Source organism: Protomyctophum parallelum (genome assembly GCF_964188405.1).
Source record: "Protomyctophum parallelum genome assembly, chromosome: 1".
NCBI classification, from domain to species: domain Eukaryota; kingdom Metazoa; phylum Chordata; class Actinopteri; order Myctophiformes; family Myctophidae; genus Protomyctophum; species Protomyctophum parallelum.
The window spans coordinates 96946659-96972450 of record NC_139697.1 but is presented as its reverse complement, the minus strand read 5'-3'; the positions used below and the strand labels follow the sequence as shown (position 1 = coordinate 96972450).

The 25792-nt window shown below is 44.3% G+C and overlaps 2 protein-coding genes across 2 annotated transcripts in view; both read right to left on the bottom strand.

Annotated features, from left to right (window-relative positions):
- Positions 1–308: 308 nt before the first annotated feature.
- On the bottom strand, positions 309–25565 carry LOC310866851 (chordin-like protein 2). The gene is given in 12 exon segments (XM_083776607.1): positions 309–891; positions 1752–1844; positions 8292–8504; positions 10665–10853; positions 11820–12069; positions 14665–14726; positions 16187–16283; positions 19487–19635; positions 23547–23595; positions 23597–23641; positions 24610–24725; positions 25373–25565. Coding segments are annotated over 12 exon segments (1467 nt in total). The 5' UTR covers positions 25446–25565; the 3' UTR covers positions 309–760.
- The window catches only part of LOC310866892 (sperm-associated antigen 7 homolog), a 40856-nt gene continuing 18121 nt past the window's right edge, over positions 3058–25792 (bottom strand). Inside the window, exon 8 of the mRNA XM_083776689.1 lies at positions 3058–3072. The gene's annotated coding sequence lies outside the window, so the exon portion shown is untranslated. The remainder of the gene's footprint in view (positions 3073–25792) is intronic.

The window sequence follows — 25792 nt, the reverse complement described above, 5'->3', positions numbered from 1 at the left end:
GCTGGTCATTGGCTGCCCAGACAACGAGGCGGGACTTCCCCCCTTCTTCTCCGTTGGTTTTTATTTTGACTCGAGTGGGAGGGGAATCCCGATCATAGACTGTAATGGTAGCCACGCCCCTCAGAACATACGCGATGTTTTTTTTTCTTTATGGTCATTTTTTTAATTAATGGGACCATAATTTTCCAAAAAGAATATTATGACATTAGAAATGAGACTTTAAACTAGTGACTGGAAGAAGAAAGTATTCATGACCATGTTTATTAAGGTAATACAGTCTAGGTGAAGTTGGGCCAAAATACATGGGCCTCTATGGAGCTATGGGGCTTTTTGGGTCCGGTCCAGCGCCACAACAGGCCATTATATGAACTACCGATTTCAAATGAGGCTTCACGAAATATCTGGCTGACTGCCCCCCTGGGCTGAGCAGATCTTCAGGGGGGAACACAGTCCGTCTGCCTGCCTGGGGTTGAGCAGAGCTTCAGGGGGAACACAGTCCGTCTGCCTGCCTGGGGTTGAGCAGATCTTCAGGGGGAACACAGTCCGTCTGCCTGCCTGGGGTTGAGCAGATCTTCAGGGGGGAACACAGTCCGTCTGCCTGCTTGGGGTTGAGCAGAGCTTCAGGGGGGAACACAGTCCGTCTGCCTGCCTGGGGTTGAGCAGAGCTTCAGGGGGAACACAGTCCGTCTGCCTGCCTGGGGTTGAGCAGATCTTCAGGGGGGAACACAGTCCGTCTGCCTGCCTGGGGTTGAGCAGAGCTTCAGGGGGAACACAGTCCGTCTGCCTGCTTGGGGTTGAGGAACTTGAGGATCTCTCGTATGCCGTCCTCGCACGCCGTGCTCTGAACGTCGCTGAGGTTGTCTCCCTCCTCGCGGAACTTCCTCCAAGTCTCTACAAAAAGAAAATGCAATCAAAACCTTTTTTTTTAATTAAATGTATGAAATGAACTGAGCAGAGATACTCACGATACAGCTCGATGCTGGCGTTAATAATCAATAATAATCTAAACAGTCCATCATCATTGCAAATTAAATTGCAATTGGCACATTAAAGGTAGGGTAAGTGATATAGTTTTTTGTTAAAGTAAGTGTTAAATAGCTCTATTGTGACAGTAATCATTGCTATAGAGTTTGTTCAGTAACAGTGTTAAATACAGTAGCTCTATATTGTGACAGTAATCCTTGCTATAGTGTGTGTTCAGTAACAGTGTTAAACAGCTCTATATTGTGACAGTAATCATTGCTATAGAGTTTGTTCAGTAACAGTGTTAAACAGTTCTATATTGTGACAGTAATCATTGCTATAGAGTTTGTTCAGTAACAGTGTTAAACAGCTCTATATTGTGACAGTAATCATTGCTATAGAGTGTGTTCAGTAACAGTGTTAAACAGCACTATATTGTGACAGTAATCATTGCTATAGAGTGTGTTCAGTACAGTGTTAAACAGCTCTATATTGTGACAGTAATCATTGCTATAAACTAATGTTCAGTAACAGGAGTCTCCCCAGCTCTAGCTTCAGTAAACAGAAAATGCATTTTCACGTCAGGATACCAATTTCATCCAATCAGGACAGAGAACTAAGCAAGTGAAATTGGAAGTGAAGACAACCCCCCCCTGAAAATGTATTTAAAGAGAGAAAGGCAGTCTCTGTCTTTACCACACCTGTTGTTACTGAATTCAAATGATTACTAACAGCGCTTTAACCTTTAAACAAGAGAACACGGTTGGTATTCTTCAAGAGGAACAAACCTTCGTCCACTGTTGTGAGTAACGTATAGTTTTCTGGATTGGCCATAACGTCTTTCTTCGGAACGTCTCCCGCCTCCATCAGCTGTAAAACGCCTGCAACACAAATGAAAAGCTCAAGATGATGAAGGCCTCTGGCCAAAGGACAGGTGGAAGGTCTCTGTTTTATAGCTCTAGATGAAGGCCTCTGGCCAAAGGACAGGTGGAAGGTCTCTGTTTTATAGCTCTAGATGAAGGCCTCTGGCCAAAGGACAGGTGGAAGGTCTCTGTGTTATAGCTCTAGATGAGGGCCTCTGGCCAAAGGACAGGTGGAAGGTCTCTGTTTTATAGCTCTAGATGAAGGCCTCTGGCCAAAGGACAGGTGGAAGGTCTCTGTTTTAAAGCTCTAGATGAAGGCCTCTGGCCAAAGGACAGGTGGAAGGTCTCTGTGTTAAAGCTCTAGATGAAGGCCTCTGGCCAAAGGACAGGTGGAAGGTCTCTGTTTTATAGCTCTAGATGAAGGCCTCTGGCCAAAGGACAGGTGGAAGGTCTCTGTGTTATAGCTCTAGATGAGGGCCTCTGGCCAAAGGACAGGTGGAAGGTCTCTGTTTTATAGCTCTAGATGAAGGCCTCTGGCCAAAGGACAGGTGGAAGGTCTCTGTTTTAAAGCTCTAGATGAAGGCCTCTGGCCAAAGGACAGGTGGAAGGTCTCTGTTTTAAAGCTCTAGATGAAGGCCTCTGGCCAAAGGACAGGTGGAAGGTCTCTGTTTTAAAGCTCTAGATGAAGGCCTCTGGCCAAAGGACAGGTGGAAGGTCTCTGTTTTAAAGCTCTAGATGAAGGCCTCTGGCCAAAGGACAGGTGGAAGGTCTCTGTTTTAAAGCTCTAGATGAAGGCCTCTGGCCAAAGGACAGGTGGAAGGTCTCTGTTTTATAGCTCTAGATGAAGGCCTCTGGCCAAAGGACAGGTGGAAGGTCTCTGTGTTAAAGCTCTAGATGAAGGCCTCTGGCCAAAGGACAGGTGGAAGGTCTCTGTTTTATAGCTCTAGATGAAGGCCTCTGGCCAAAGGACAGGAGGAAGGTCTCTGTTTTATAGCTCTAGATGAAGGCCTCTGGCCAAAGGACAGGAGGAAGGTCTCTGTGTTAAAGCTCTAGATGAAGGCCTCTGGCCAAAGGACAGGTGGAAGGTCTCTGTTTTATAGCTCTAGATGAAGGCCTCTGGCCAAAGGACAGGTGGAAGGTCTCTGTTTTATAGCTCTAGATGAAGGCCTCTGGCCAAAGGACAGGTGGAAGGTCTCTGTTTTATAGCTCTAGATGAAGGCCTCTGGCCAAAGGACAGGAGGAAGGTCTCTGTTTTATAGCTCTAGATGAAGGCCTCTGGCCAAAGGACAGGTGGAAGGTCTCTGTGTTATAGCTCTAGATGAAGGCCTCTGGCCAAAGGACAGGTGGAAGGTCTCTGTTTTAAAGCTCTAGATGAAGGCCTCTGGCCAAAGGACAGGTGGAAGGTCTCTGTGTTAAAGCTCTAGTCTAGATGAAGGCCTCTGGCCAAAGGACAGGTGGAAGGTCTCTGTGTTAAAGCTCTAGGTGAAGGCCTCTGGCCAAAGGACAGGTGGAAGGTCTCTGTTTTATAGCTCTAGATGAAGGCCTCTGGCCAAAGGACAGGTGGAAGGTCTCTGTTTTATAGCTCTAGATGAGGGCCTCTGGCCAAAGGACAGGTGGAAGGTCTCTGTTTTATAGCTCTAGATGAAGGCCTCTGGCCAAAGGACAGGTTGAAGGTCTCTGTTTTATAGCTCTAGATGAAGGCCTCTGGCCAAAGGACAGGTGGAAGGTCTCTGTTTTATAGCTCTAGGTGAAGGCCTCTGGCCAAAGGACAGGTGGAAGGTCTCTGTTTTAAAGCTCTAGATGAAGGCCTCTGGCCAAAGGACAGGTGGAAGGTCTCTGTTTTATAGCTCTAGATGAAGGCCTCTGGCCAAAGGACAGGTGGAAGGTCTCTGTTTTATAGCTCTAGATGAGGGCCTCTGGCCAAAGGACAGGTGGAAGGTCTCTGTTTTATAGCTCTAGATGAAGGCCTCTGGCCAAAGGACAGGTGGAAGGTCTCTGTTTTATAGCTCTAGATGAAGGCCTCTGGCCAAAGGACAGGTGGAAGGTCTCTGTTTTAAAGCTCTAGATGAAGGCCTCTGGCCAAAGGACAGGTGGAAGGTCTCTGTTTTATAGCTCTAGATGAAGGCCTCTGGCCAAAGGACAGGTGGAAGGTCTCTGTTTGAATGCTCTAGATGAAGGCCTCTGGCCAAAGGACAGGTGGAAGGTCTCTGTTTTAAAGCTCTAGATGAAGGCCTCTGGCCAAAGGACAGGTGGAAGGTCTCTGTGTTAAAGCTCTAGTCTAGATGAAGGCCTCTGGCCAAAGGACAGGTGGAAGGTCTCTGTGTTAAAGCTCTAGGTGAAGGCCTCTGGCCAAAGGACAGGTGGAAGGTCTCTGTTTTATAGCTCTAGGTGAAGGCCTCTGGCCAAAGGACAGGTGGAAGGTCTCTGTTTTAAAGCTCTAGATGAGGGCCTCTGGCCAAAGGACAGGTGGAAGGTCTCTGTTTTAAAGCTCTAGATGAGGGCCTCTGGCCAAAGGACAGGTGGAAGGTCTCTGTTTTATAGCTCTAGATGAAGGCCTCTGGCCAAAGGACAGGTCTCTGTTTTATAGCTCTAGATGAAGGCCTCTGGCCAAAGGACAGGTGGAAGGTCTCTGTTTTAAAGCTCTAGATGAATTAAGGCCTCTGGCCAAAGGACAGGTGGAAGGTCTCTGTTTTAAAGCTCTAGATGAAGGCCTCTGGCCAAAGGACAGGTGGAAGGTCTCTGTTTTATAGCTCTAGATGAAGGCCTCTGGCCAAAGGACAGGTGGAAGGTCTCTGTTTTAAAGCTCTAGATGAAGGCCTCTGGCCAAAGGACAGGTGGAAGGTCTCTGTTTTATAGCTCTAGATGAAGGCCTCTGGCCAAAGGACAGGTGGAAGGTCTCTGTTTTATAGCTCTAGATGAAGGCCTCTGGCCAAAGGACAGGTGGAAGGTCTCTGTGTTAAAGCTCTAGATGAAGGCCTCTGGCCAAAGGACAGGTGGAAGGTCTCTGTGTTAAAGCTCTAGATGAAGGCCTCTGGCCAAAGGACAGGTGGAAGGTCTCTGTTTTAAAGCTCTAGATGAATTAAGGCCTCTGGCCAAAGGACAGGTGGAAGGTCTCTGTTTTATAGCTCTAGATGAAGGCCTCTGGCCAAAGGACAGGTGGAAGGTCTCTGTTGTATAGCTCTAGATGAAGGCCTCTGGCCAAAGGACAGGTGGAAGGTCTCTGTTTTAAAGCTCTAGATGAAGGCCTCTGGCCAAAGGACAGGTGGAAGGTCTCTGTTTTATAGCTCTAGATGAAGGCCTCTGGCCAAAGGACAGGTGGAAGGTCTCTGTTTTAAAGCTCTAGATGAAGGCCTCTGGCCAAAGGACAGGTGGAAGGTCTCTGTTTTATAGCTCTAGATGAGGGCCTCTGGCCAAAGGACAGGTGGAAGGTCTCTGTTTTATAGCTCTAGATGAAGGCCTCTGGCCAAAGGACAGGTGGAAGGTCTCTGTTTTATAGCTCTAGATGAAGGCCTCTGGCCAAAGGACAGGTGGAAGGTCTCTGTGTTAAAGCTCTAGATGAAGGCCTCTGGCCAAAGGACAGGTGGAAGGTCTCTGTTTTAAAGCTCTAGATGAAGGCCTCTGGCCAAAGGACAGGTGGAAGGTCTCTGTTTTATAGCTCTAGATGAAGGCCTCTGGCCAAAGGACAGGTGGAAGGTCTCTGTTTTATAGCTCTAGATGAAGGCCTCTGGCCAAAGGACAGGTGGAAGGTCTCTGTTTTAAAGCTCTAGATGAAGGCCTCTGGCCAAAGGACAGGTGGAAGGTCTCTGTTTTATAGCTCTAGATGAAGGCCTCTGGCCAAAGGACAGGTGGAAGGTCTCTGTTTTATAGCTCTAGATGAAGGCCTCTGGCCAAAGGACAGGTGGAAGGTCTCTGTTTTATAGCTCTAGATGAAGGCCTCTGGCCAAAGGACAGGTGGAAGGTCTCTGTTTTATAGCTCTAGATGAAGGCCTCTGGCCAAAGGACAGGTGGAAGGTCTCTGTTTTATAGCTCTAGATGAAGGCCTCTGGCCAAAGGACAGGTGGAAGGTCTCTGTTTTATAGCTCTAGATGAGGGCCTCTGGCCAAAGGACAGGTGGAAGGTCTCTGTTTTAAAGCTCTAGATGAAGGCCTCTGGCCAAAGGACAGGTGGAAGGTCTCTGTTTTAAAGCTCACTGTAAATCCCTGGAACATTGGACGCGTTTAAACCTAAACACCATGTGTGTAATAATAAGTGTTTATTAATGGTCATAAAATACAGTAGAACACGAGTTCACTCAAACACCTCACGAGAACACCTAGTGTTCAAATTCTAAACACCTATATGACTGACTTTGATTGTAAAAACTAAACACGTTTATGTGTTTAAAAAGTGTTACGGGCGATTAAACATGTTCTTCTGTTTATAATCTAAACACTGTGACACGTTTAAAAAGTGTTACAAATATGTGTTTAAAACTGTTTATAACCTAAACGCTTGGGTTTAGTGTGGGCCTCGGGCCAGGGTGGAAGGTCTCTTCTCTGTTTAGTAAAAGAGTTTACTAAAGGCACGCACATCCCCAGCAGTGATAAAAGCCCAGGTGCTGGACAGAAGGAATACATGGTGAAAAAGTGAAAAATGCAAGAGTCTTGCGAGTTCAATGTGCAGCTCCATCCCCAGACCCCTCGTAGACATTATGACAAGTGGACATGACATCTGTCAGATAGAGAAGCTTGTCAACCGAGCAGACTGTTTGGTCTATACCCCGCCCCTGATCCCTCCTAAACCTGGTTCTGTGTGTGTGTGTGTGTGTGTGTGTCACCACCACCACACGCTCCCCTATCTTCACCCCCTCCCCCCTCCCCGAAACCCACCAGTCTCCACAAGATCCCATGTCCAGGAGTGTGTCCCCGCCGGGTCAACTCAGCCCCCCCCCCCCAGCAACACAAACACAGCTGGGCATACTGGGAATACCAGACGACTCGCCCCTTTACCGACTCGCCCCCGTGAAAAGTGTTAAAGGTATATTCAGTGATCTCACTCAAAAAACCATAGGTTTCGTTTTTGGCTGTGGGACCCAGCCTTTCGTCCAATCAGGATAGAGAGTCAAAAACGAAACCTAAGGTTTTTTGACCCCCAGGGGTTAACTGGGGACAGGGAGGAACTCCTTATATGGTCAGCACACTCTATAGTAGAGAGGATTATCACAACAAAACAAAAAAATAAGTGATATTTGAATTAAATTAAATCACTGAATATACCTTTAATGTAGTTAACAGTTAATTTAGTATTTCCCTCCGTCCTTGAAATCTGAAATTATCTTCTATGCAGATTTATATTGATTGTATAGTAGTTGATCTGTATACTCTTTTGACTTCTAACAGTTCATTTTGTTTTATTAAACACATTTCTTCCATGTAGCCCAGGTTTTGTAATGGCATCATCATGCTATTATGCCCATGGATATACACTGACACGAAACAAGACAGGAACGCCCAAAAACGTCACAGCCGGTTTTTTAACAAGACAGGAACGCCCAAAAACATCACATCCGGTGTTTTACCCCGGGCAGAATTTTCTATGGCTGCCAATGCAACTTTTTCCAATCCTTAATCACATACGGCAAACACCTATGCCGATAATATCTAACTTGCGGAGGTAACGTGCCTTGTCCGCGGGCAACAGATCTTTCAACGTATGGCATTGCAAATACGTTAGATAATCGCTACTCTGCGCAATATTGTTTTGAAAATGCCGCAAATTGCATTGCAGTGAACGAGAGCAAATCACAAATCACAAATCTTACCCCGGGGGGTGGGCGGAGCCGCGGAGTCGCAGCTGACGCCCCTCCCTCCGCTCTGATGACGCGTTGTTATGTCAATGTATACAGAGTTAATTCAACAATTATAAATTAACAGTATTTCGTATGACGAATAGCGAAGGCAGCCGCTCTACAAGCTCCACAAGGTTGGCCTCTTATATTTCATTATTCAATCAATAGAAAACGGAAACAGTTTTGACAAAATTACGACTCTTTTGTTATTTTTTATTGTCTTTAGTTTTTAGTTTTTTTCGTGAAAATCAGCGGTCAAATTTTATATTTTTTGTGCTTGAAAACCACCGACATATAGAAACATATATGGTTTTTCAGAAAAAAAATGATTTAGAAGACATTTGTAGAATCTGGTCTCAGGTCTAAATGGGTTAAGGATCGTCTAGAAGCCGTTTCCATGCAACTAATCAGATGATTCCCACAAAACGACCTGCATTATATAATTTGGAATTTCACATTGATTGGTGGTGCCACCCACCTGTGTCCCCCGTGCCCTCCACGGCCTTGGTGCCACCCACCTGTGTCCCCCGTGCCCTCCACGGCCTTGGTGCCACCCACCTGTGTCCCCCGTGCCCTCCACGGCCTTGGTGCCACCCACCTGTGTCCCCCGTGCCCTCCACGGCCTTGGTGCCACCCACCTGTGTCCCCCGTGCCCTCCACGGCCTTCCACACCTGGACCTCCAGCTCCGCGTTGCTCTGCCTCTCCACGGCGATGACCCGGACCACCGACGCCGCCTCGTGGGCCTGATGCGCCTTCAGAGACGACTGCACCTTGTAGACGGCCAGCAGCTTGTTCTTATAGCCGGGGTAGCACTGCGTCTGGTTGCTGCTGCTGCTCGCCTTGACCTCTGCTGGACGCACCAAGAAGCAACAGCATGACAACATCCGCTGGTTGTGAGCATGCAGTGTTGTTTTTGGCAGCACATTTTTAAGTGGTGCAACCACTTCTACATCCAGCAAACAATGTCCGTGTACCTGTTTGTTTGTGATGTACCTGTGTGAGCACGAGTGGTGTGCGCATGCGTGCAATTGGAACGAGAGAAGTATGTGACATGGCTGCCACCTGCTGGACGCAAACGATACAGAGAAGAAATTGGAACGATACAGAGAAGAAATTGGAACGATACAAATTGGAACGATACAGAGAACCAATAGACGGGAGTTGCACCACTTGGTTCACACTGGTGTGATTTTTTTTATTTTAGTTTCAGTCGTATATAGTCTCCAATTCAATAGTTTTCGTTTAGTTTCACTCACATTTTAGTCACCCGGAATGTTTTAGTGTTTAGTCTAGTGTTTTAGTCGACTAAATATCATCGGATTTTAGTCGACTAAATATACAGTTGAAAAAATGTGTTTTGGCGGGCCTTGATACCGTCGTAATAGCTGATTTTACACTTGATGAAAATAGCAGATCTACAAGCTTGTAGATCTGCTATTTTCAGCACGCAACCAAGTGTAAAGTGACTTATATACTGGATCTCTTGTCCACTAGTCCCTTCCTAACATTTTAATCTAGTTTTTATTTGTTTATATTTAGTCTTAGTTTTAGAGCTTAGTTTCCTTTTTTTTTTCCATTTAGTTTTTGTCTGTGACACTCTCGCAGGAACTAACTAAGCTGTGTATATGTTCAACAACACAGCCATGCAAAATAACATTGCTTGAACGCCTGACCTGCATAGCAACAGTCACTAAACTATTTGCATTGGCAGTGGACAAATTGCTGTTTGGGGTGGGATTTAGGGAAGGGTGTGACTGACAGGTTATGAGGTGCAGGGGTCTTCAGCAGGGAGTCTGGGACCCCTAGGGGCTCCTCCGAGATACTGCAGGGGGGCGAGGCTGCCAAATCCTTGTGTGATTGGGACTTTATGATTTGAATTTTATTTTACACTAACCACTAACAGCTTTTTACAAAGTATTGAGAGTCATGGTTAAATGTCTGAAACTGTACTGTACTGTACTGTACTGTACTGTACTGTACTGTACTGTACTGTACTGTACTGTACTGTACTGTACTGTACTGTACTGTACTGTACTGTACTGTACTGTACTGTACTGTACTGTATTGTGTATGCAGCTGGTCCTCGTCTCCAAGACAGATTTCTCCCGAGGGAGACAAAAAATAAGTAACCTTGAAGATTGGTTATTTTTAGTGCACTGGCACACAACCAAGTATACATGAATCACACTTTACACCAAGCCAAGTGATACTCATCATAACGCTAATAATAATAATAATAATAATAATGAGCGCCCGTTGCTGCCGGGGGAATGAAACGAGAACCGTGCGATGCAAAGGCAAGTGCTCTACCGACAAATAGGAGCAGTACATACCACCAGGACTTGGTTTTTAGATATTAACCCATTTAGGCCTATAATGTCGAAATTAAAAAGATGTCTTCTAGATCAGTCGGGTATTTTCAGCATGCAACCAAGTGTAAATTGACTTATACTGGATCTCTTGTCCACTAGAAAGTGTCAATATATTTAGTCTCAGTTTTACTCATCATAGCTTAGTTTTCATTTAGTTTTAGTCAGTGGAAAAAAAGGTAGTCGACGAACATTTTTCGTCTTAGTTTCAGTCGACGATAACATCAACACTGCTGTGTGTGTGTGTGTGTGTGTGTGTGTGTGTGTGTGGAGGGGTACTGACTACTAGCCTGGTGAATAAACCAGACTAATATCTCACGGACCGCGGGATATTAGTCTGGGGAGGCTCAGCTTGGATTTCATTTCCAGGGAAACATTTTCTCTTTGACGCAATTGGTCAGAGCTACTGTCAGTCAAAGGTCTCAAGCGTTGAAAGTCACTGTACCAAAGCCCGCCCATATTGCATACCGTGTCCCGATTGGCCGCACACATTCCCTGGTGTAGGAAATGGGCGTACAATTGAGCCTCTCCAGACCGAAATCCGCCGGCAGGCAATTTATTTTTTGCCAACGGCTGATTCTGTCTGGTTTATTAACCAGGCTAACTGACTACAGGGCAGCTGATGGTGTGATCCTTATTACCTGGGCAGACCTTGCAGCACTTGCCCGGGGACTTGAGGGGCAGGGAGCAGGGGTACTGGCTGGGGCAGCTGATGCGCTTACAGTCCTGCTGGCCGTCGTTACAGGAACACACGATGCACTCCAACACCTTCCCCAGCACGGGATGCCACATGTCTCCATGGGAGAACGTCTTCCCGTTGTATATACATGCTATGGAGATAAATAAATATACAAATAAAAAACATGTGTTTACTGTATACACATGCTGTGAGGAAACTGTATATATATAGGCTATGAGATAAAAAAAAACACATGTTAACTACATGCTAGGAGATGGAGACGGAAAAAACACACGCACATGTGCATGTGCTAGGGCATTCACTTCTAGTCATTTTTACTAGTTGACTAGTTGCCTAGTTTACTAGTCAACAAGTTGTTTAACTACCTATTATGGGGAAATAAATATTTGTACATTTAAAAACTTAAATACATACTGTACATTGGTGACTATAACTATAATCTACCTGACCTCAATCTAAATCAATCAAGTTTTGTATAGGAAAGGGGGCGTTTCTGATCAAATGAATACCGAGTAATGAGCCGTTCTGATACATTTTTGCTAGATTAATCACAATTAATCAAATGTCGTTATTTCGGGCATGCCGTCCTGGACAAAGGCAAGTTACTCTCGTTATCTCGAGCACGGCATCTAAACTGTTAACTGTTGCAACCCTAGTTGCGAACGCAATGAGCACTAACTATGAGACCCTGCAGATCATGTCTGTCTGTGTGTGTGTGTGTGTGTGTGTGTGTGTGTGTGTGTGTCTGTCTGTCTGTCTGTCCCGCTGTGACACCACCCGCCCGCCACCAGAGGGCGCAGCTGTAGCACAAACACACACACACACACACACACACAAACAACCACACACACACAAACAACCACACACACACACACACACACACACTGCAATTTACGAGCTGCGTTCGCTTCCCGCGTTTGCGCGTCTTACTTGTTAGAAGACAGTTCAGTGTGTGTGTGTGTGTGTGTGTGTGTGTGTGTGTGTGTGTGTGTGTGTGTGTGTGTGTGTGTGTGTGTGTGTGTGTGTGTGTGTGTGTGTGTGTGTGTGTGTGTGTGCGTGCGTGTGCGTGTGCGTTGTGTGCGTGGACCGAGCTCACCTCTCTGGTGTTTCCTCTGCAGTAGGATCTTCACGGTGGTCTCGGCGGCCCCTTTGAGGTTGAGTTTATTGAGCCTCAGGCCCCTGAGAGGGGTGGTCCTCACCGCGGCCCCCCCATGGCTGCTGCCATGCAGGTGGTGATGGTGGTGGTGGTGGTGGTGGTGGTGGGGGGGAGGGCGGGGGGGACGGGGGTCCGGGGCCGGCCGGCTCTTCAGCTGCTCTCCTCCTGAGCACTGGTCTACCGAGTGTCTCTGTGTGTGTATTAGAACAAGAAACAATAACATAGTACATCACTGGTTAGCCTCGGTCCCAGCCTTACACATCTGTGAAGAGAAAAGCCTGGTCACAACCTAAGACAGAGAGTGTATAAGAGAGAAGCCTGGTCACAACCTAAGACAGAGAGTGTAGAGCAGAGAAAAGCCTGGTCACAACCTAAGACAGAGAGTGTAGAGCAGAGAAAAGCCTGGTCACAACCTAAGACAGAGAGTGTATAGAAGAGAGAAGCCTGGTCACAACCTAAGACAGAGAGTGTAGAGCAGAGAAAAGCCTGGTCACAACCTAAGACAGAGAGTGTAGAGCAGAGAAAAGCCTGGTCACACAACCTAAGACAGAGAGTGTAGAGCAGAGAAAAGCCTGGTCACAACCTAAGACAGAGAGTGTATAGAAGAGAAAAGCCTGGTCACAACCTAAGACAGAGAGTGTAGAGCAGAGAAAAGCCTGGTCACAACCTAAGACAGAGAGTGTAGAGCAGAGAAAAGCCTGGTCACAACCTAAGACAGAGAGTGTAGAGCAGAGAAAAGCCTGGTCACAACCTAAGACAGAGAGTGTAGAGCAGAGAAAAGCCTGGTCACACAACCTAAGACAGAGAGTGTAGAGCAGAGAAAAGCCTGGTCACACAACCTAAGACAGAGAGTGTAGAGCAGAGAAAAGCCTGGTCACACAACCTAAGACAGAGAGTGTATAGAAGAGAAAAGCCAGGTCACAACCTAAGACAGAGAGTGTAGAGCAGAGAAAAGCCTGGTCACACAACCTAAGACAGAGAGTGTAGAGCAGAGAAAAGCCTGGTCACACAACCTAAGACAGAGAGTGTAGAGCAGAGAAAAGCCTGGTCACAACCTAAGACAGAGAGTGTAGAGCAGAGAAAAGCCTGGTCACACAACCTAAGACAAGAGAGTGTAAAGAAGAGGAAAGGCTGGTCACAACCTAAGACAGAGAGTGTAAAGAAGAGGAAAGGCTGGTCACAACCTAAGACAGAGAGTGTATAGAAGAGAAAAGCCTGGTCACAACCTAAGACAGAGAGTGTAGAGCAGAGAAAAGCCTGGTCACAACCTAAGACAGAGAGTGTAGAGCAGAGAAAAGCCTGGTCACAACCTAAGACAGAGAGTGTAGATCAGAGAAAAGCCTGGTCACAACCTAAGACAGAGAGTGTAGAGCAGAGAAAAGCCTGGTCACAACCTAAGACAGAGAGTGTAGAGCAGAGAAAAGCCTGGTCACAACCTAAGACAGAGAGTGTAGAGCAGAGAAAAGCCTGGTCACAACCTAAGACAGAGAGTGTAGAGCAGAGAAAAGCCTGGTCACAACCTAAGACAGAGAGTGTATAGAAGAGAAAAGTCTGGTCACAACCTAAGACAGAGAGTGTAGAGCAGAGAAAAGCCTGGTCACAACCTAAGACAGAGAGTGTATAGAAGAGAAAAGTCTGGTCACAACCTAAGACAGAGAGTGTAGAGCAGAGAAAAGCCTGGTCACAACCTAAGACAGAGAGTGTAGAGCAGAGAAAAGCCTGGTCACAACCTAAGACAGAGAGTGTAGAGCAGAGAAAAGCCTGGTCACAACCTAAGACAGAGAGTGTAGAGCAGAGAAAAGCCTGGTCACAACCTAAGACAGAGAGTGTAGAGCAGAGAAAAGCCTGGTCACAACCTAAGACAGAGTGTAGAGCAGAGAAAAGCCTGGTATATATTTACTATATGAAAGCCATGATGCTGCGCATCTTTGACTTAAACAATGTGTACACACTTTGGAATATACGTTAAACATGGTGGAAGTGGATCCTCCGGCAGACAGCGTTAGGTGAGTAATTAATTCATTGTAAAAGTATCACGCTGACGCTTGTAAAACCAGCAGCAGCAGCTGCCCAGAACATGAACAAGTAGGCAGGCAGGCTACAGTACATACTGTTACTCACTGTCACTGCCTGCAAGGATGTATTTGGAAGTTGAAAGTTGGAACTGTTGGCCGCCGTGCCATATAACATTATTTTCAGTTCAGAAGTGGGTCTGCACTGTGCACTGTAGTGCAGGGACTGTATCTGGTGCTTGCACACTGTATGCAGTGACGCGTTGTGAGCTTGTAGATCTGCTATTTTCAGCAAGTGTAAAATTAGGCCTATTGACGGCATCAAGGCCCGCCAAAATACATTTTAGTCGAAAATCACGGCACTCCACCTTTAAGTTCAAACTTAGCCTTGTTATAGCTTAACCCATTCTGACCAGGCACCCATTTTGGTGTCAGCATCATGTTATGCTTTAGCTATTTAAAAATAGCAGATCTACAAGCTCATATCGCGCCACCGAGTGGCGCGATATGAGCTTGTAGGTCTGCCATTTTTGAAAAATCGAAGAACGACTGACATTTTTTTAATCTGATCTCAGGTCAGAATGGGTTCATCAGACCAGTGTGTGTCCGGCGGAAACCTCGTATGAATCTGATCTCAGGTCAGAATGTGTTAAATATGACTTTGAAGTTAACTAGGCTAAGTTTGTGTGAGGTGGTGCAACCCTCTGCAGGTCCTAAAGTGTTAAGTTGGTAACAGAGCTCTAGCACTATGGGATACGTTCAGGAGGACCTACCACGCCTCGGTTCAACTGAAGGGTCCCATCCTCCGAGGATGAAGATCCACTGTTGCCTCCATCTAATCACATGGAAAAAGAGTTTGTTCAGTAACAGTGTTAAATAGCTCTATATTGTGACAGTAATCATTGCTATAGTGTGTTCAGTAACAGTGTTAAATAGCTCTATATTGTGACAGTAATCATTGCTATAGTGTGTTCAGTAACAGTGTTAAATAGCTCTATATTGTGACAGTAATCATTGCTGAGTGTGTGTTCAGTAACAGTGTTAAATAGCTCTATATTGTGACAGTAATCATTGCTATAGTGTGTTCAGTAACAGTGTTAAATAGCTCTATATTGTGACAGTAATCATTGCTATAGAGTGTTCAGTAAGTGTTAAATAGCTCTATATTGTGACAGTAATCATTGCTATAGTGTGTTCAGTAACAGTGTTAAATAGCTCTATATTGTGACAGTAATCATTGCTATAGTGTGTTCAGTAACAGTGTTAAATAGCTCTATATTGTGACAGTAATCATTGCTATAGTGTGTTCAGTAACAGTGTTAAATAGCTCTATATTGTGACAGTAATCATTGCTGAGTGTGTATTCAGTAACAGTGTTAAATAGCTCTATATTGTGACAGTAATCATTGCTGAGTGTGTGTTCAGTAAGTGTTAAATAGCTCTATATTGTGACAGTAATCATTGCTATAGTGTGTGTTCAGTAACAGTGTTAAATAGCTCTATATTGTGACAGTAATCATTGCTGAGTGTGTGTTCAGTAACAGTGTTAAATAGCTCTATATTGTGACAGTAATCATTGCTATAGAGTGTGTGTTCAGTAACAGTGTTAAATAGCACTATATTGTGACAGTAATCATTGCTGAGTGTGTGTTCAGTAACAGAGTTAAATAGCACTATATTGTGATAGTAATCATTGCTATAGACTATACTGAGTATAGAGAGTTTGTTCAGTAACCTTCTTAAATAGCTCTATATTGTGATAATAATCGTCGCGTTTGTTCTTCTAAACAGAAAATATTATTTTCACAAAAAAGATTAGCAGACAAATTCCTTCAGGAACAATGTAAACATTAAAGCTGAAATTGGTAAATCCCAACCTGAAACTGTATTTTATATATATATATTTATATAATATCTTTATACAGCTCGTTTAAGTTACGTAACGTGATAATATCACAACATCCATATGATATGAATATAACGCCCAGCTCAGCTTGACACCACCTTGACAGAAGGGAGGCCCATAATACAGTGTAATATACGACATTAGTAAGTCAGTTACACTCAGGAATGGCGTTTAGGGCCAAACTCCAACCCTCTCCAAGTACTGGGTCAGCATGGAGCTCACACGCTACAGTAGAAAGTATTGTGTGTGCGTGTGTGCGTGCGTGCGTGCATATGTGTGTGTGTGTGTGTGTATATATCTATATATTTTAGTGAGGTCAAGTAGAACCAGAACCGATGCATGGCCCAAAAGGAGGAGAAGAGTGTAAAAAACGTCAAGGTTTTGACAACCTTTGCACACCAAGCAGCAGGTATCTGGAACAGACACCGGCGAGGAGCAGGTGCTGAGCGACTGGCAGGTTTTCAAAGCACAGAAGATGTTTCCATTCTGAAAGGACATGAATCAAAAGTAAAGAGACAGCAGCACACACGCAAACCGAGAGGGGAGGGGAGGGGAGGGGAGGGGAGGGGAGGGGAGGAGAGGAGAGGAGAGGGGAGGAGAGGAGAGGAGAGGAGAGGAGAGGAGAGGAGAGGAGAGGAGAGGAGAGGAGAGGAGAGGAGAGGAGAGGAGAGGAGAGGAGAGGAGAGGAGAGGAGAGGAGAGGAGAGGAGAGGAGAGGAGAGGAGAGGAGAGGAGAGGAGAGGAGAGGAGAGGAGAGGAGAGGAGAGGAGAGGGGAGGGGAGGGGAGAATTATTAGAATTAACATGTAACACCTTGCCATATGCCCCCCCTTTCTCACTGACAATGTTCTGTTTCTGACAATCTACACTGAATTGAAACAAACAATATCCGCACTCTCTTGAGTATAGCCAATCAAATCATCGCTATGGGGAGACCAGCCAATCATCAGCCAATGTTTGTGTTCACACAAAACCTCAAAGCTGGGCATAGGAGGGGCTAGCGCGCCCCTCAAAAATAGTAACACTATTTCAGATATCCAATACTTTTACTTGTACTCCACTGCATTTCAGATCCAAATATGGTACTTTTACCCCACAACAACATTTGATGAGGTCATGTTTGACGACATGAGATCTGGCTCAGCTGGACTTAAAAGCTGATGTCACAGAGTGGGAGTGGCTTCAGTCAAAGAGACGAGCGGCCGTTACAGAGTGTACGGGGACAGTATTGTATCATAGAAAGGACCCTTATAGCTGATTATTCTGCTGTTGTAATATCACACATCACTGGTCGAGAACACCAGGAAACTACACTTTTTAACTTCTACACAGTTTTAAGTAGCTTTTTACAGTACATTTCCAGTGTGTCACACTCTGACGTTTATTCTCAGCGTGTAGGAATGGCGTACGCCAGCATTTCTGTCTCTGAAGATCACTTCCTGTGTTCCATCTGCGTGGACGTGTTCACTGATCCAGTCGCCACCTCATGTGGACACAACTACTGCAAAGCCTGTATCACACATTACTGGGACACTGCTACTGTGTGTAAGTGTCCACTGTGTGCAAAGATCTATCTGTCAATTATTTTATTGCTGAGATGGTTCAACAGTTCAGGAGTCAAGAATATGAAGCAATGACAGAGGCTGAAAGTTCAGCAGATGATTCAGGAGAGACGAGAGAAGATCCAGGAGGCCAAACACTCAGTTGAGCTCAGCAGGAAAGATGCTGATATACAGTCATAGCAGACAGTGTGCAGGTCTTCACCACTATGATCAGCTGTATTGAGAAGCCAGGCTGAGCTCATTGATGGCATTGAAGAGAAGCAGAAAACAACAGAGAAACAGGCTGAAGGCTTCATTAAAGAGCTGCTACAGGAAATCACTCAATTAGAGAAGAGAAGCTCTCAGCTGAAACGGATCTTGCGCACTGAAGACCACCTCCACCTCCTCAACTTCCCCTCCATCTACACAGGGTGGAGACCCACCAAGGACTGGACAAAGGTCAAGGTCCATCGGTCTTCACCTGTGGGGACAGGGAGGACATCTGTGGCTCAGCTGGAGAAGACACTCGGCCAAGAGATGAAGAAGATCCGTGATGTTGAGCTGAGGAATGTCCAGCAATATGAGGTGGCTGTAACTCTGGACCCTGATACTGCACATCCCTGGCTCATCCTGTCTGAGGATGGAAAACAAGTGAGTCATGGATACCTACGGAAGACTCTCCCTGACAACATGGAGAGATTCTCTCCAGGTGTCTATGTCTTAGGAAAACAAGGATTCTCCTCAGGAAGGTTTTACTACGAGGTTCAGTTTACAGGAAACTCGTTCAGTCTACAGTCTTTAGAAGTGGTCAGAGAGTCCATCGACAGGAAAGGAAAGGAAAGGAAAGCATCCCGAATTCCAGCAATGGTTACTGGACTATAGGGTTGCGGAATGGAAATAAGTACATGGCTGCTGCTAACCCTGATGGCGTCCTTGCTGTAGCAGAGAATCTCCAGAAAGTGGGATTGTTTGTGGATTATGAGGCGGGTCTGGTCTCCTTTTACGATGTGGAGTCCAGCATTCTCCTCCACTCTTTCACTGGATGCTCCTTCACTGAGAAACGATATCCATTCTTCTGTCCTTGGTCCATTAACGGTATAAACTGTGCTCCCCTTATCATCTGTCCTGTCACCGTGGAGCACAGGGAGGACGTGTGAACATGTTCCCTCCATCTTCAAAAAGAAGATAAACATGACTCCAGTCTCCAGTAAATTATTTAGAGGTTAATCCTGTTTATATTTCATATAAGCTAACTCCACACGTCTGTCTATTGATGCAAAGAGAAAAGAAACGAAAAAACATCACCGATAAACTATTTAAAGGTAAATCCTGTTTATATCTCATAAGCTAGTTCCACACGTGCAGTAATGCAAAAACAAAAACAAAAAAGGAGAGAAAAGATAAATAAAAAGAAAGAAGGTGCTTTAAAATGCAGTACTTGAGCCTACCATGCAGCCTAAATATCTGTCTTTATGAACATAAAGTCCTTATTCTGAACGTTTGATAAAATGAAAATTGTAACCAAACTAAGAACTAAAGTAATCCCCCCCCCCCCCCCCCCCCCCCCCCCCCCCCCCCCTCTACAAATCACCTGCACGGAATTTATTGACACGATTTTATCCCACAATTTTGCAACCCATTTCTTTGCTTCAGTGTCAATTATCTAATGTAATCCTGGGCGCTACACTTCCTCTGCCAATAGTGATAGTGGCTAATAGTGACTGTAATATTGTTATTTTACCCATTAACAAGTATGGCATTACTCTGCCAAAACAGTAATATTATACCATATGTATGTAAAAAATAGCACATATTACATAATATTATTATATTATATTATATATATATTCAGTTGATTCAGTTCTAAAAGAAACTGGCTAAACAGCTTGTGGTGGTTGGGTACATCCTTTTTTCTGCAGGTGGGGGGCAAAAGTAATATGCAATATATTACTCTTGACACCAAGTAATAAGAAATATAATATAATGGAGTAAAGGGGTGTAATATGTGATATGTAGCATTGCCCAACAACAACAACTGATAACAACAACCAAAGGAACGGTGAAGAAATGCGACTTACGGAGCACGTGCACATGACACACTGGTTGGTGGTGCGCGAGGGGAACAGGTTGTGTTTGGTGAAGCGACTTACGGAGCACGTGCACATGACACACTGGTTGGTGGTGCGCGAGGGGAACAGGTTGTGTTTGGTGAAGCTCTCTCCCGGCTGGTAGACGGTTCCGTTGTGGCGACAGGACTTCACCGAGGCCCGTAGGCCCGCGGGGATCCTGAGGGGCTCGTCTACGGCACAAAAACAAAATACTCAGATACAAAGAGCATCATTCAAGGTTTTCGTACACAGCTGCAATTTTAGTGAGTTTGACATAATCTAATACAATTAGCAGTCATTGGCAAATTGCGGCTAGTTTCCACCCTGCCATTGGCTTGTGGAAAGATGACCGCCGTGTGCATTATGGTCTATTGAGTATTCAAACATGAGCATTCTGAACATTTTGAGCATCTCAGGAAATCTGTCGCACAAACAGTTTAGATAGAAGATAGAGCCATGTTTGAAGTAGCTGTCTGGTGTGGTCATTTACGGGTACTTCGCCCCGGATAGAGAATTTCTCACAGTTCCCACGTTGTTCGCAGCGGTCATATTAGCCAGGAACAGTTGAGATATTCTCCGCTAAATGAAGAGCAGACATATCTTAGCCAGGTCATAGAGTAAAATACCAAGACTGAAAATGTAACGGTGATGTTTCAGGCCCGACCAGCAGTGTTGATTTCGTCGACTAAAAACTACGACGAAATTTTTTTCGTCGACTACCTCTTTTTCCACTGGCGAAAACTAAATGGAAGCTAAATGAAAACTAAGCAATGATGACTAAAACTATAAGGCTAAATATATTGACAATTTCATCAACAAATAAAAACTAGACTAAAAGGTTAGGGAGGGACTAGTGGACGAGAAGTCATTTTACACTTGGTTGCATGCTGAAAATAGCCGATCTACAAGCTCACAACACGTCGCAGCGCGGCGCGTTGTGAGCTTGTAGATCGGCTATTTTCAGCAAGTGTAAAACTAGGCCTTTCGACGGCATCAAGGCACCGCCAAAATACATTTTAGTCCATTAACCCATTCTGACCTGAGATCAGATTCATACGAGGTTTCCGCCGGACACACACTGGTCCTGATGAACCCATTCTGACCTGAGATCAGATTCTAAAAATGTCAGTCCTTCTTCGATTTTTTCAAAAATAGCAGACCTACAAGCTCGTAGCGCGCCACTCGGTGGCGCGCTATGAGCTTGTAGGTCTGCTATTTTTAAATAGCTAAAGCATAACATGATGCTAACACCAAAATGGGTGCCCGCCCAGAATGGGTTAAAAACTAGACTAACACCAAAACATTCCGGGTGACTAAAATGTGACTAAAACTAAATGAAAACTATTCAAGAGACTCTATGACTGAAACTAAAACCTAAATGTGCTGCAACACTGCAGCCGAACAGCTGAAGAAATCACAGATTTGATTGTTTTGATGACATTTCTGTTTCTGGAAGATGCTTCTAAACTTGTATTCTATCGCTAGTTTGATCACTTCAAGTACTCTTTCATCTTAAAATAACTATAGGCTATATGACTATATGACCGAAAATAGCCAATCTGCAGGCTCAGTGGCAGTGCTGTGAACTTGTAGATCTGCTATTTCCGGTGCACAGCAGGCTTTCAATAAAGACTGAGAACTGTAATCCATGCGAGCAGCAGAGAGAGGCATGTAACCAGACCAGATCTATAGGCCGCTCACAATCGCTACATAATCGCCTAATCGCAATTATTTCAGGGAATCGCAATAGTTTTTGCATTAATCGTCATTAATTGTTTCCATGTTGAGAAATGTCGATATGTTTTTCTAAAATAGCAGATATAAAAGCTTTGTGACATGTAGATCAACTATTTCTGCCAGTGGCGTGCACTGCACAGGTGCTGCACAAGGTGCCCTTTTTTCACTTGAGCACCTGCCCCTCTAAATGTCTGTGCACGCCACTGATTTCTGCTATTTTGTACATATTTTGGACAGAAAAGAATATTAAACATTATTAAATGTGTCAGTGATTTCTTTGCATATTGAAGTCATTTGTCATAATCTGCCCTGTGTAGTTTGTGGTTAAATACAAATTGTAGCGTTCCGAAGTTCAATGAAAAAAAGAAAACACACAATTAAATCGCTAATCGCAATTATTTGCGTGACAATTAATCGTCAGTTTAAATGTCACCACATCTAAGAATGTGTTGCTCAGCAGCACAGCTAATGGTAATTCATTCTATTTCAACTTTAACAGCCTGTTCAAACGGTTTATTGCCATCATCAGGGAAAAAGGTATCGGAGCCTCAAAGCCTGCAGCACAAGCAGACAGATGCGCCACATTTTCACTATTTAAAAAGAATAGCAGACCTACAAGTTCATAGCGCTTGTAGATCTGCTATTTTTCAATAGCTAAAGTATAACATAATGCTTAAAACACCAATTATTAACACCATTTATTTTATTGCGTAGTGTATGGAGCCACCCACAACCTATAGGTTTTTTCACAGTGAAACATCCTTCCTTGTGACAATTCTAGTCTCAAGACACTTTACACACAGAGCCACATAACTGGAAGCAACCTGAGGCAGAGCCAGAACTCTAGGGTGGGCGCACTGGGCGGCCATCAGCCTCAACCGCGTCAGGGTTAAGAGAAAGAGAGAGAGGGAGAGAGACACAGAGAGCGATAGCAACAACTGCAAAAACTAACATTAGCAGGTATAACAATAGTAGCCTGTATAATGTAATAATAGCATGGGAGAGAAAGATATAGGCTGTTTACTTATCGGCTATTTTCGGAGAGTATAACACCCACGCACAACCAAACATAACATGACTTGTCTTGTATAGTTCTACTGGATCCCACTGCTCCCCTCCCTAACATTTGTGTAAACATAGTTTATATCTCTTGTGATTTGACACTATAATAAAAAAATAGAACAGAACAGAATAGACACTTGACACACAAAAAACCGGGAGAGCATATATCTGTCATTTTAGATTTTAGATCTGCTATTTTTTTTCATTTTTTGCAACAGAAAGTGTGAGCATTCGGCTGCAGCTCACCGCTCCTTGGCTGCGGCTCACCGCTCCAAGAGATGGGTCAAATTTCACTACATTTCAAATTTCACTGCGTGTGTGTGACAAATTCTACGACTTTGACCCAAACGAGAGATTATGAGATTATTGTAGAGTATGCCTATAAACCGCTAAACGCGAGCTTGTAGATGGGCTATTTTAACTACTTCTTATGGGTCGCGACCCACTCTTTGGGAAACAGTGCTCCAGCAAACTGCACCTGCAGGGCTCTGTCCTTGCGATACTTTTTTTTCCAGTCTACACCAAATATCTTGTCCAAACATTGGCCCTGTCGATGTAATTTCCCCCCCAAAGAGAACAGCAAATCACATATAGACGCTCAGAGTTGACCATTCTGTACGGGAACCCCTTTTAGTGTTACAAGCATTACGTTATGCTTTAGCTATTGAAAAATAGCAGATCTACAAGCTCATAGGGCGGCACCGCGCTATACGAGCTTGTAGATCTGCTATTTTTGAAAAATCTTGAAAATGTGTCACAAATCTTTGAATATATATTCTTTCACAGTGAACGTTTTTAACTCAAATCTTTGCTTCTGGGGGGGGGGGGGGGGGGGGGTTTCCCTGGAACTACATATTTTCAGATGGGGGTCTGCGGCCAATTACATATATTATTTGGGGGGTCCTTGACATGAAAATGATTGAGAACGACTGACACATAGAAACATGGGGTTTTTCAGAAAACCGTTAGGATTTAGAAGACTTTATTTTTTTAATCGGCCTCGGGTCAAAATGGGTTTAACCGATTCTGACCGGGCACCCATTTTGGTGTCGGCATCATGTTATGCTTTAGCTATTGAAAAATAGCAGATCTACAAGCTCGTATCGCGCCACCGAGTGGCGCGATACGAGCTTGTAGGTCTGCTATTTTTTGAAAATTCAAAGAACGACTGACATTTTTAGAATCTGATCTCAGGTCAGAATGGGTTCATCAGTCCCAGTGTTTGTCCGGCGGAAACCTCGTATTAATCTGATCTCAGGTCAGAATGGGTTAAAGTTAGGAATGCAGTCTTTAAATAACCTACCGGTGCATCGAGAACAGCACTGCTGAGGGTCTTTGACAGGGTGCTCACAACGGAGCGCTGGGACACTTGATGGTGTTACATTTCACGTGGCCCGTCTGCGTGCACGGGAGAACCAAGAGCACAGTGTTAACACACACGAGCACGCACACCACACACACACACACAGGCGAGAACACATACATCAATGTCACGTTCAAAGTTACAGTACTATATACCGGTATAGTCACCAAATCACTGAATTTTTTTCTCTTTTTTTCTCCCCCTTCTTCTTTTTTTGAGACACTGCAATACAGTATTAGAATAATATTCCTTTAAATCAGTGGTTCCCAAACCTTTAGCCTGCGAGTCCCCAAAAGATAAATGTGATGTTACCTCACCTAACCCCGATACGTTCTCTCAGCCCCTATACACGCTCATTCTGTAGCTCGCCGATATCAGATCTACAAGCTCATCACAACGCGTTGTTCCGTGCCGCATTGTGAGCTTACTCCACTACTATAGGCTATACTTAAACATCTGTTTTCTAATTCATGGTATGATTTATTTATTTTTTCTTCATGAAATTAATTATTAAAGACGAATCATTGAATTTGTTTTTTTAATTCATGAAAAATTTCTTTGTTTTGGGATTTTCTTTTTTTTTTTAAGGTTTTGAAATAATCATTTGAAGAAACAAAATGTAGCCTATTGGAAACAAAAAAAAATACACACAAAATGTGTCCAGACCCACTGTTGGGGAAACAGTGCTTTAATATGAATTGATTGATTAATGATTGATTGATTGATTGATTGATTGATTGAATGATTGATTAGGCTACTTTATGAACAGTTTGCAAGAAAGAAAAAAACACAGGAAAGTCCAGTTCAAATACAAGTCTATACATTACATGTTGTCTGCTAAAGACGATTTAATTAAAACCCAAGAAAGCACTTATATTGGCTTGTTTCATTGTGGTCCTTCATATTATATATACACTCAATTAAAATTGAATTACATAGACTATATTTAATTAATATACGTTGTTCTGATTGTCAAATAAGTGCACAGAGAGCGTTGACTTACCTCCGTGCAGGAGCAGCGCATGCAGAACATGAACCCAAAGGGCTCCAGGTAAGGATGCCAGCTGTCTCCGGGGCTGAACGTCTTGTCTTTGAACGTGCACAGGACCCCCGAGCCTCCTGCACCGTGCACGGACGTGCGTGCTCGTCAAAAACACACGCACACGAAAGAGGGCAGACAGACAGTGCAGTGATGATGATGTGATGAATGATGAGCAATAATCTTCTGACAAATTAAACGCATAGATGGAGCGATATGAAGCGTGGCGCGTGACGCAAAAGAAAAAAAAAAGTTGTGTTTGTCTGGATGAAGTGATGTGGAAAAAAATGATTAAGAAAAAAAAAAACGGTTTGTTCTGTTCTCCGTCTCCCCGACAACCTCTCTCTCCCTCTCTCTCCACACCGGAGCCAACACACATGCCACCCTGAGCCAAACAAAACAATACCACTGCGGTCTCTTTGTCCCGCTTGTAATCTGCAATAATATTATAGAGCATAAAAACGCTCCTGAAATCACTCCTGGAGGGCTTTGGAGTCACAGCGTGCCTCAGTCCGAGACGAGACGCACAATAGTTTAGAATGTCATCCAAATAACGCAAACACGTGAAAAATGTTCTTTATATATCCTCTGTTTTGGTTTTGTGGGGGCCGATCAAGTGAGGGGGGAACGCACACCTCTATAAACCATAATCTTCTCAGGCAATAAAGAACGCCTTGGAAGTTATTCTAGATAATAACCATACAAAACGGTGGAATATTGTTCTTACCTTTGCGGGGTTTGAGCTCCACCACGTCTGCGAAATAAACCATGAACGTGAAGAAAAACAGCATGGGATTCATCTTTCCAAAACGCAACAGTCAGCTAGTGTGCTGTTGCTGCGAATGTTTGCACCCCAAAAAAAAACTTCGAAATAAAATGTGCTGTGCACGTTCAGTATTCAGCCAAACTGCAAAACAGTGTGAAACTGTCTGCGGATAATACAAAAAATAAAAGGCACTTATTCTTGGCTCGTCCAAAGACGCCTCCTACAGGAAACAAGACCACTACATCACTACACAAGAAGGAGAAAAAAGTGATGAGAATTTAAATGAATGGCATGTCTAAAATCTGCATCTGCAAGTGGTGGAAAAAGTACTGTTTTTACTTAAGTAAAAGTATAAATACTGCAATATAAAAAAAATACCAT